Source organism: Paramormyrops kingsleyae, chromosome 4 (genome assembly GCF_048594095.1).
Source record: "Paramormyrops kingsleyae isolate MSU_618 chromosome 4, PKINGS_0.4, whole genome shotgun sequence".
NCBI lineage: Eukaryota > Metazoa > Chordata > Actinopteri > Osteoglossiformes > Mormyridae > Paramormyrops > Paramormyrops kingsleyae.
This window is the reverse complement of record NC_132800.1, coordinates 7339775-7352322: the sequence shown is the minus strand read 5'-3', so window position 1 is coordinate 7352322 and position 12548 is coordinate 7339775. Positions and strand designations below refer to the sequence as shown.

Below are 12548 nucleotides of genomic sequence, written 5' to 3'. Positions count from 1 at the left end.
GCACTCAGACCATTTCATTCTCACTAAGCAGGTATCAATTTATACTTTTTACTTTTCATTTCTTTATATTTTTCAGGAAAGAGGACATGATGCACATGTTTTGTTTTAGTATTGTCATACTGACATAATATTGTTAAACTCCATACTAGAGTAAATGCATGGGCTGGACTTTTCACAGTTTCATAACAGAGGAACCTAAATCACATTTCCTCAGGTGGAATTACACCAAATAAAATGCTCTTTTACTTGCGTTGCTTATTAAAATCAAAAATCTGCACTTATTTGAATGTCACCTTCTGTTTATGTAAAAGCTGAAATGAAAATAAACAGTGGCAGCTACTTGCATATAAAAGAAAGGGAACTATTTAAATAAAATTGCTTGAAAAGCTTTAGGTCAGCGCACAGATACAATACGGGTGTGTCAGCTTTTGATTTCCACTGTACACATATTCACCTGCTGCCAGTGTTTTCACAGCCAGACCATGGGAGGCTCTGTACAGCCCTCTCCTTGGGGGGATCGTCAGCGATTCCCCTCAGCAGTCGGATTGGGGTGTTTCCCAGCTCTGTTCTGATCTGGATGTAAAGGTTAATCTTTCCCAGGTTAGTCTCCTGTGTTGGGTAAGGAGGCAGGAGACACAGGGTTGCAGTGGACACCCCATAAGGGGCAGTGTTTATTTTAGGGGGGAAAGGGGGTACATTCAGAAAGGGCAGACGGCTGGGTCCGGCTCCTTGGTCACTGGTTGTGCAGGCGGAAGGAGGCAGTCCTTTCTGTGTGGTCATCCTCCAGGCCGTCTGTCTTCAGAGAGAGAGAGAGACGACAAGCGGTCAGATCACCAGTCGGCCTCCCCCCATGTTGTCCACGGCGGGTTCATTCTTCACGCAGATGCGGATGCACCATCACAGTGAAGTAATTTTAGTTGCAGGGTTGTCCAAGATGCAGGCTTTGAGCCACGCTGGGAGAGGTGATACTGAACCCTCTCTGGAACTCTTATCAGCTCCTGGCCGCCTCCTGTTGACATTCCTCACTTCCTCACGGGTGCTTCTGCGGCCGACTGTGGGGATCTAGTGGTTTCTGTCCAGTGCTGTGGTGCTGATCGTCACCCTTTGGGGTTTAGTCGACTTTCCTGCACCTGTGACATCACACCGTTTGCTCTTGGCGTCACCCCAGGGCCTCATCCTCTCTGCCATCAGTGCTCTTCTTGTGGCAGGAGTCCAGGGAATCCAGTTGGTCTAAGTTTCATTCAGTGGGTTGTTGTCACTGGATGGTTTAATTTTAAACTGAGCTGATCATTTATGTCTGTTACTGCAGAGTCATTGGGGCTAAAAGATGAGCTTCAGTGAACTGTGTGTAGTGGCCGCAGGAACAGAGGCACATAGGCAAACCTGGGTGCAGAATATTGCCCCCAAAAGGCAGCTTTTTATCAGGAACAGGAAGACCAGGGACGGAGGAAAAGGGGGAGGTGATGATGGGCTGTTTGTCTGGTGGGTCCAGGTCAGTCGCTGGTCGCTTTGGGTGCATCAGCACTGGCATTCTGAAGAATCGTTGCCACCTGTACTTTGTCCAACATTGTGTGATTTCCTTTCTATAGGCTGTCAGGCTACAGAGTCACAGAGCAAAGATTCTGTGATTTTATGTAGCTTATGACGAGCCTCTTGAAGCACTTCATGATGATGGGTATGAATGATTTAGTGAGTTATTGAGGACACAAGACTTCTTTGGCACAGAGATGATGGTGGTGGCTTTGAAACATGTTGGAAAGACAGTGGTGCTCAGCGAGATATTGAAGATGTCTGTAAGGACAGCTGGTCTGCACATCCCTTGAGCAGAAGACCAGGAATGTTGTCTGGTCCGCCGGCCTTCTGTGGGTTGATTCTGTACATAGTTCTCCTCACATCAGTCATGGTCAGGCAGAGCATCTGGTCATTGGGGGGAGTGGTGATCTTCCTTGCTGCCATGTCATTCTGTGTTTCAAACCGTGCATAGATGTGACTCAGCTCATCTGGAAGAGAGGCCTCACTGTCACAGGCAGGTGGAGATGACCTGTAGTCGGTGATGGCCCAGATGCCCTGCCACATGTGTTGTGCGCCCCCACACAGCAAATGTGCCAGTGTTAAATTAACACTGCATGGTGTTTATATGGGTCCACACCATTCAGTGTTACTTTTAACACTTTACAGTGTGCAGTAAGTGTTGTTTTTACAGTGTTAATATTTATTAACTCTTGTAGTGTTCAGTTTACAATCTAGAGTGTTAAGACAATGTGTCTCCACCTCTTCCCAGATTGCATGCCCATATGGGTGGCACACAAGTACAAAATGGGTGGGCCATATCTCCCCCATTTTAATGTACCCTCATTTGAACTAATTTGGGCATTCAGCTGCTGTTTTACTAACCCACCATATTAAGAAAGAGGCAGACCAACATAGCCTTTTCTTTTTCATGCAAGTTTTATTTCAGCTCAGCTTCTGATAACCAAAGAACTATGCTCATGTAAGTCACCCTTCACCAAACAGTTTATGAAGCTAGGCTGTGTTAGACTCCATAACATAATTGTTTAGCAGGACTGAGAAAAGGTGAGGTCTATCTTAATGGTTGAAGGAGTGTATTTCCACTAAAGCAGATATAATGGGTGGTGGCCTTATTGCTTTTAGACCACAACTTTTTGGGCACTACATCACATATCCTCCATTACAAGGGCTCTTCATAATGGCACCCTTTCCCGTTAGAAGGGTACCCATAGGAGCCATTTAGACCATTGTAAGGGCACCTTACAGGGCACTGCATGACATTCTCTCCACTAGAAGGGCTCATTAATACACTTCATCGCATCTTCTTGCTCTGTAAGGCACCATCTCCCGTGAAGGGGGCACCCTAGATGGTGCTAAGTCGTGCGATGTGCAGCTAATAGTGGCATTTTCACCATTCCTTAGGGAAAAGTAGTGACGTTTTTTCAGCCATGGGGGCACTAGCACAGTTACTGCCCCCCCATTCCCCCTCTGAGTCCACCAGTGGCCTGTGCTGCTCGCTTGTTTTAATGTTGTTGTCAGTACTATTAACAATGAGTAGGTAATATTTGTGTCTGTGTCTCAACATATTTTCTTTTTCCAGGCTGAACAGCTGTAATCTCACAGAGACAAGCTGTGACACGTTGGCTTTAACTCTCAGATCAAACTCCTCACCCCTGAGAGAGCTGGACCTGGGTAACAATGACCTGCAAGATTCAGGAGTGAAGCTGCTCTCTGCTGGACTGGGGGATTCACATTGTAAACTGGAGATACTGAGGTCAGTCCAGTTTGACAGTACAAATACTAAACTGGTACATTAATATTATAATGTGTTTCTGTGGCTGCAATGCAAGTCAGACAAGCGAACAGCTGCACTCACACCATTTCATTCCCACTAAGCAGGTATCAATTTACACTTTTTAATCTTCAGTTCTTTATATTTTTCAGAAAAGAGGACATGATGCACATGTTTTGTTTTAGTATTGTCATACTGATTTAATATTGTTATACTCTATGCTAGAGTAAATGCATGGGCTGGACTTTTCACAGTTTCATAACCAAGGAACATAAATCACATTTGCTCAGGTGGAATTACACCAAATAAAATACTCTTTAATTTTTGGTAGCTGCTGCATGGGCACCTTCCTGTGTCACATCAGCCGCCTGTCAGCTATGAGAGATGAATCACTCCTGTAATCAGCTCTCACTGTACTGTACAGATCTGTGTGGACCACAGTGTTTAAAATGTTCATGTGCTAAGGTCTCTCAAACAGAATTCCTGAAAGTACTGTTGCATCCTTATTTTTTTTTTCAATTAACTCTTAAATTCATAATTTGTACAATTTATATCTAAAACAGCCCATGAATCACCAAGGCTGGAATGAGAACTAACACAGCCTGCCAGGCCTGCATTAGCTGCTGGGGATGTTCACATCTCCTCCTATCAGAGTTACTAGTCAGTCTGGGGCCACCTGGCAGAAAGATGGCTGACGGCTGCAGTGGAAGCAATTTTATTGCTCTGAATATGTCATGGGACGAGTCAGATATCATTTTTGCGTTGCTTATTAAAATAAAAAATCTGCACTTATTTGAATGTCACCTTCTGTTTATGTAAAGGCTGAAATGCAAATAAACAATGGCAGCTATTTTCATGGAAAAGAATGGGACGTATTTCAAGAATATTGCTTGAAAAGCTTTAGGTCAGCGCACAGATACAATAGGGATGTGTCAGCATTTGACATCCACTGTATACATATTCCAGGGAATCCAGTTGGTCTAAGTTTCAAGCAGTGGGTCGTTTTCAACTAGATGGTTTAATTTTGAACTGAGCTGATCATTTATGTCTGTTACTACACAGTCAGTGGGGCTAAAAGATGAGTTTCAGTGAACTGTGTGTAGTGGCCACAGGAACAGAGGCAAACAGGCAAACCTGGGTACAGAATATTGCCAACAAAAGGCAGCTTTTTATCAGGAACAGGAAGGACAGGGATGGAGGATAAGGGGGAGGTGCTGATGGGCTGTTTGTCTGGTGGGTCCAGGCCAGTTGCTGGTCGCTTTGGGCACATCAGCACTGGCATTCCGAAGAATCGTTGCCATCTGTACTTTGTCCAAAATTTTGTGATTTCCTTTCTATAGGCTGTCAGGCTGCAGAGTCACAGAGGGAGGCTGTACTTCCCTGGCTTCAGCTCTGAGGTCAAACCCCTCACATCTGAGAGAGCTGGACCTGAGCTACAATCATCCAGGAGACTCAGGAGTGAAGCTGCTCTCTGCTGTACTGGAGGATCCCAGCTGTAAACTGGAGAAGCTGAAGTGAGTAGAGAGTGTGTCTGACACACTACAGATACTTATGCATGTATGTGAAGAAGAGGCACCAATAAATAAATGGATACAGCAGCACTATGTCATTCTGCTTCTCCTATAGTGTGGATCACAGTGCAGAGTGCAGGACCAGACCAGGCTTACAGAAATGTAAGTTTGTTTGCATGTTTTTTATTAATAATACCATTAATACTGCTTTTTGCACTGTATGTAGATGGATTTTCATGTCTATGTTTTGGTGAGTTTCTCTGTGTGTCATTTTAGATAACATCCAAAGGTGAAAAACAAAACAGACATCACCAAAAACATCATTAATTCATCAGTTCTTTGTTTTTAAACAAACTGCTGGGTTTGGGTTTATACATGACTGTTTTTTTATGTATAAATAGCATCTGGAAACAAACAAATACTTAATTACAGCTGCTTATATCATGCTTGTGTTTATGTGAGAATGTAACAGGGTGAAATACATTCTGATGTGGCTGTGCATCTTTAATTCCACAAAAAACCCTTCCTGTTTCTTCTTTTTGCACATGCAAAAAAAAAATGCTGCGTACTTTTTTGAGATTCCTTAGCATTGTCCTAAGACGGCACCTGTAGTCTCCCCCAAATTGGCTGTGGCGCCAACTGTCTCCACAGTCTGTGCTTAGTGCATGATTATTGGGTGGGGGGGTTAGAAACCCCCCCCCCCCATATCCTCCTGTAATTTATGCCCATAAATAAGCCTGTTAATTTAGCACGTGCAGTATTTTGGTGCGTTTTCCCGCCGGCATCCGAAATTTCCTGAGCTATTTCACATACTTGAATTCCTGCTTCGTTAGGGGACACTGTGCTGTTTTTATATTTTATGTATCGTACAGAATAATAGAGCGCAGGCTAAAGTGCAGTTCGGTCCCCAGCGAGTCTCTCAGCGCGGTGTCTCACAGCGCAGGGGGCAGCCGGAGCACCGCAGACTCGGGCGGCTACATGAGTATATTGGGAATAAAATGTGTGTATTGGAGCGAGTTCTGTGTTAGTGAGTGTGTGAGGTGTGACAGTGATGATGATGGAGATGCTGGGCTTCATGATGGGATTAATCGCTCTTCCTCTTGCCTACAGACTCCTGCCAGCTGACACTGGACCCCAACACAGCATATAGCGCCCTGTCTCTGTCAGAGGGGAACAGGAAGGCAGCACAGGGGAATTGCCATCCATATCCTGATCATCCAGAGAGATTTGAATACTGGCCCCAAGTTCTGTGCAGAGAGAATCTAACTGGTCGCTGTTACTGGGAGGCTGAGTGGAGTGGAGATGGAGCCCTGATAGGAGTGACTTATAAAGGAATCAGGAGGAAAGGACGGAGTGCTGACTGTGGGCTTGGAGCCAATGGCAAGTCATGGAGTCTGTTCTGCTATCCTCACAGATACTCTGTCTATCACAATAATAAACAGACTGACATACCCATAGAGCCCTCAGGCTCCCGCAGAGTAGGAGTGTATCTGGACTGGGCGGCTGATACTCTGTCCTTCTACAGAGTCTCCTCTGATGGACTGACCCTCCTGTACAGCTTCACCTCCTCATTCACTGAACCCCTCTATCCAGGGTTTTGTGTTCATGATCCAAACTCCCCCGTGTCCCTGTGCATGCTGGGATAGCTCACAATGTGCTGGAGGAATCATTTTTACCTTATCAGAGTGTCACATGTCGCTGCTTCTCTAAGGCAAAAAGGTAAAATGACCCATTTTACTCTGGTTGAAGTGTGACATGTGTTAGAAAAAAATAAGTGACTGGGTTCGGCAAACCGAACACACGGGCAAAATTATTGTTTTTCTCTCTGATTAAAATATAATGAAATGTAATCCTGATGGTGGGCTTTTCTCCTCCCCTGTATATGTACATTTTATGGATTTGTCTATACATTGTATTTGCTATCTGAACAATGGCAATAAAGGCTTCCTATTAATATCCTGGTTCAAACATTTTATTTAATATTTAACATAATTAAACAGCACTCCCTGGTAAATTAACTTCACTGCTATAACTACCCATAACACAATTACACTAAATCATAGTTGTCAAGTCTCCTGTTTTGGCCGGGAAATTACCGTATTTTACCCCTCTTTCCCGCCGTCCTCCCGTATTAGTATTTTCCCGTAAATCTCCCGTATTATAAGATCATTTAAAAAAAAAATAATCTGCCTCTCCAAACTGAACTGTCAGTAGCCTCGCGAGAACTGCCATCTGCAGTAGTCTGCAGGTCATTCACAACATTAACCAGGTCATAAATGCGGAGGTTAAAATGGCAATGCTGTGTGCTAAAAACAACGTTAGAAAAGGATATTTTTTTAAATAAAACTAATTACTGCGTACATTAATGGGGAAACATCTAATTCTTTTTTTAAAAAATCAAAACGTAACACATTCTTACTTGAACAATCTGGTGTAACTTGACAGAGCAGCATCTCGCTTCCGCCCCCTACTGCCGTCCTGTGGTAACTGCGGGTTTCCCGTCGGTCGCAGGATGTGAGACGCTGCGTTCCCTCAATTAACGTCCCCACATGTACAGTCATTATTTAATGTACAATAAAATATTACTCTAAAATAAAAGAACTGCAACTGAAATTTACTGCAGCCTGTCTTTTTATATTTTATTATGTCTGGCTGAAAAGACTAAAGTGAATAGTTTTCATAACATGTTTTATCTGTGATGCACTGCATGTGAAAAAAATGCATATATTCTCTTTTTTGGGGAATCCTGATTTACTTTATTTTAGTTTGAGTTTTTTTTTATTCAATTCAATTCTTTTATTGTCATATGTACAAGTACGAGTACCATGTACAATGAAATTCTTATTTGCATGTGCCCATGCAGACAAGATGACAAAAAAAAAACACACACAATAAATAAGTGAATGTGATGATGAAGTGAATAAATAAGACCAGAACCTAGGAATAAATAGAGACAGAGACAGTGGCAGAAGTATATGTGCGGGTAGCACTGGAGGTCATGGGTCTGATTGCAGTTGGGTACAATCTGTTCCTGAACCTGGAGGTGCGCGTCTGAATGGACTGTAGTCGCTTCCCAGATGGGAGGAGGGTGGAAAGTGACAGTGCAGGGTGGCTGGGTTCCTGCCTGATACGGTTCACTTCCCTGAGACAGCGTGTAGTGTGGATGTCGCGGATCGCAGGGAGCTTCTGTGCTGAGTGCACCACACGCTGCAGAGCTCTGTGGTCCTGAACTGAGCAGCTGCTGTACCATGATGTGATGCATCCTGTCAGGATGGATTCCACAGTACACCTGTAGAATCTGCACAGGGTTGTGGGGGACATCCGGGCTTTCCTCAGTCTCCTGAGGAAGTAGAGGCATTGTTGTGCTCTTTTGACTATTGCCGCAGTGTGACTTGACCATTTCAAATCATCAGTGAGGATGACTCCAAGAAACCTAAAGCTGCTGACCTGCTCCACAGCCTCACCTCTGATGTAAATGAGGCTGTGCTCTGTTGCCTGTTTGCGGAAATCCACAATCGTCTCCTTGAGATTGTTGTCCTGACACCATTCTGGCAGGAATCTAACCTCCTCCCTGTAGGCCGTCTCATTGTCCTCGCTGATCAGACCTATTACAGTGGTATCATCAGCAAACTTAAGGATGATGTTGGAGTCATGAGTGTAGAGAGAGTAAAGCAGGGGGCTCAGCACACTGCCCTGCGGGGTGCCAGTGCTGATGGTGATGATGGAGGAGGTTTTTCCACCAATACGCACTTGCTGAGGTCTGCCAGTGAGGAAATCCAGTATCCAGTTACACAGTGAAGAGCTAAGCCCCAGATCCAGGAGTTTAGTGATGAGCTGGGATGGAATGACGGTGTTAAATGCAGAGCTGTAGTCCACAAACAGCAGCCTGGCATAACAGTTCTTGTTTTCCAGATGTATTGTATTCCATACAATTTAAGAATTCGATAACCAAATATAATGTGTCCCACAATACACCCACAGCAGCCCTCCATGGATCAGGCCCCCCACCTCTGCTTTATGCACAAACAGTTCTGTGACACACTTACAAACAGTCACATACATGCAAACAGGAATATTAATCCTTCTGGAAGCACAAACACAGACATTTACTGTCTTCAAAAGCACACCAATGACCTCAGTTCTGTCCTGTTACTGCGACAAAGATTTCTGTTCAGTGAGGAACATAAACACACATTTCTGTTCCTTCACAGACACATGCAGAAACACAGCGCCCACTTAGAGCACACACACACACACACAGAGCCCCCGGTTAAAGCTCACACACACACATGGGGGGTGTTACCTACCTCCTACCTATCCGAAGGTGTCTCTGAGTTTAGAGATCAGGAGTGTAAAGGATGCCCCGCCTTCCCCCTGTCACTTGGCATCACTACACACCACAGCAGTTCTTTAGAGTGATAGTTTTCCTACTTGGTTTCTATTAAACCAGCATCAGGGTTATTTCAGGCTGATGTGGATGATTATATGGGGGGGTGAATAATTGACTAGTGCATTTTCCATTAATGCATCTTTAATCCCAAGGACCCCCCCCTCCCCCACACCCCAGACATCAATCACTCTATTCTTGACAGTAACTGGAAGCTGTGTACATTATGTAGCCCCACTAATGAGGACCAATCAGAAGCCAGTGTGTCCCCCACACCACTACAGCAGCCGGAAATAGCCATGGGGGGGATAGACAGAGTCCACTCTGCTGAATTAATATAATTAATATGTAAACAGACCCCTAAATCAGCAGCCCATGACTGTACTGATATGAAATTTTTGATGCTAAGATTCATTAACAAAACTTAATTAAACATCCAATGCACTTAATTACTGCTCAAGCAGTTTTAAAATGGGATTACAGACGTTCCTCTAGTTACGAACTTTCAACTTACGAACTTTCAGACATACGAACGAAGAGGACCGTAAGTCCAAATTATGTTCATTGGGCTCCCATTTCCTGTCCGCACACAGCAAATGTGCCAGTGTTAAATTAACACTGCATGGTGTCTATATGTGACCACACCATTCAGTGTTACCTTTAACACTTTTCAGTGTGCAGCGAGTGTTGTTTTACAGTGTTAATATTTATTAACTCTTATAGTGTTCAATTTACAACCTAGAGTGTTGTCAAAGAGTCTCTACCTCCACATATCTGCCCCATTTTAATATGCGAACAAGACGTCATGAGGATCAGAAGAGCCGTCCCAGATTTACCCACCATCATAAGAAAGACTCTGACCAAACAGGACCTTACAGCTTTTTCTTGTTTTGTGATAAAGTTTTGCTGGCTTGGTTCTGATGAATCTTGAAGATTAAAGAGCTGTGGTCTCATAGCATGTTGTAGTTGCATCAGAGAAAAAAACTCTTGGAGATATACAGGACGTGTCTCCAGATTGGTATATATATTAATAGTGTGGTAGTATGTTTGATTGTCAGTCCTGCCAGGATGATTAACATACAGTATGTGGAAAGGTGTCAGGACAGTTGTGATACCCTTTTCTGTGCAGCTCCTGGTACCACCCACTCCCCTGTAGACCAATGGTGCTGGACGTATATTGGCATAGCATGACACAGTACTGTTTTTGACTTAATAGATTTTTTTTTTAATCCACCGTGATTGTGATGAATAAGGTAAAAGAACAAAAACCACCGAAATAGCTCTTGTGTTCCAGCCAAGGACCAGGTGGGGTGGTTTAGCCTCTATGGCTTAACTAGAGAAGGCATTGGCTGGGAGGAAAATGCTATGGAAAAACAATCATTTAGTTTCTTTTCTAAGTCTGGTTTTTCCAGGAAGATTGTTTGGATCTTCTGTATGGAGATTACTTCATATGTAAGAACTACACTGCCCACATCAATTAACATACACCAACACAGGCAACTCAAAAATAAGTAATGAAATGTGGTAAAGACTAATATCAGTGCCATACCAGCCTCGATCGTGGTGGGTATCTAAAAATTAAGCTTAATGAAAATCTTAATATTAAATGAGCAAAGTGATTTGATTTGTTCTATCGCAAGTTGTCCCACTCAGCTGACAGGATTCGAGTCAAGTGTCCCACTCTGGGGGACCTTTTCATTCTCCCATTATATCTGCTTTAGCGGAAATACACTCCTTCAGTCATTAAGATAGCTCTCACCCTTTTTCAGCCCTGCTAAATAATTATGTGATGCAAACCGACTTTGCAATCTGTGTTTGGTGATTGGTGCCATACATTTCACACACTTTTGAACCATGGGCAGTTCTCAGCTGAGCTGGATCTGTTCTTTCTAAGGATGACTAAAGAAACATATCTTACTCAAGCTGAATGGTGTGGTCACATATAGACACCATGCAGTGTTAATTTAACACTGGCACGTTTGCTGTGCAACATCAAATTTTTTTCTGTGCGCCAATTCCACCTAGTATGACTTCTGGCCACTACTCCAGCTGCACAGCAGCGTAGTTCGCATACTCTCACCATCCTAGTACTTAGTACTTGCGTATACCCTTAAAATGATGCTGAATAACGACTTACGAACATTTCAAGTTCCGAACGACCTTTGATGGACTAGTATCCCATCCAGGGTGAGCCCTGCCTTCTGCCGTGTGCTGCCTGGGACAGACTGCAGGCTCCCCGAGTCCCTGTAGCGGAAAAGCAGTAATGGAGGGTGGATACACTGAGTGACTGTAGTCTGCCTGTCATCTCATGAATTTGTATGATTTTGTCATTTGAAAACATTTTAATTATTTTTTTTCCTCATTGCAATACTTCAGCTTCACCACGAGATGGCAGCAAGAAACTAGAAAAAAAAATTCCCACAGTCTATTGGCTGTTTTACATGGTCATATTCTTTAAAAACTTCTACCATGTACAACAAATATATTACAATAATAATAAAAATAATAATAATAATTACAATAAGAAAATGTATATTTTATCAGTTCATTGTACAGCGTGAAAATAAGTCATTGTTTAAAAATTATATAATTTGACCATGGGGAAATAGTTTTTTCTACTTTACTGCTGCCATCTGGTGGCCAAAATTGAGTAGTGCCATTTAAAAACATTCACATTTCCCCGTAATTGCTCTGCTTACTATGGGCCACGAGATGGCAGGAGGACATTTGAAAAATTGTGTTGCCACGGTCACATTTATGCTTTTATTGCTGTCTCTATGGTAATAAAATATATTTGTTAGGCTACGCAGCATCAGGATCAGAACCTGCAGACTGAGAAACAACTTTTTCTCAGAGGCCGTGAGACTGAGACACTCTGCGGCTCAGTAAAACAATCATTAACAGGGCGTCTCATATTACTGTCAGGGCTTCTGGCACTTCTGTGGATTCCGTGGTACAGCAATGCTGTAAATAATCAGTGTTACATGTCAGGTTACATTGCTGCAATAGTTACCTTCATGCTGCATGTTATTACTGTAATTTTGCACCCTCACATTGCAGCTTTTTTCTACACCCACACTGCTCACTCCATTCACAGTTAGAGTCTCCTAATGTTATCATTAATCACATTGTTACTAATTTATTTTAACCTTAATTTTATTCAATGCTTTTTTTTTGTATTTAATTTCTGTTTTATCATCACACCCAATATTGGACCTTAGTACCTCATTTTGTTACTATCATGTGCAACATGTTTGGAATGACAATAAAGCATAATTTTAATTATAAATAATAATTAAAAATAAAAAACTTGTGCCATGTGAAATATTTAGAAATTTGTTTTATAATC

General features: G+C 42.9%; 1 protein-coding gene across 6 annotated transcripts in view; it reads left to right on the top strand.

Moving 5' to 3' along the window:
• LOC111848838 (NLR family CARD domain-containing protein 3-like) overlaps nucleotides 1-6532 on the top strand; it is a 212845-nt gene extending 206313 nt beyond the window's left edge. For all 6 annotated transcript variants that reach the window (XM_072710546.1, XM_072710544.1, XM_072710545.1 and 3 more), the window contains 3 exons: nucleotides 4642-4815; nucleotides 4928-4974; nucleotides 5923-6532. In XM_072710546.1, the coding sequence (XP_072566647.1) occupies nucleotides 4642-4815; nucleotides 4928-4974; nucleotides 5923-6458 (757 nt within the window). In that variant the 3' untranslated portion in view covers nucleotides 6459-6532. The remainder of the gene's footprint in view (nucleotides 1-4641; nucleotides 4816-4927; nucleotides 4975-5922) is intronic.
• The last annotated feature ends 6016 nt before the right edge of the window (nucleotides 6533-12548 follow it).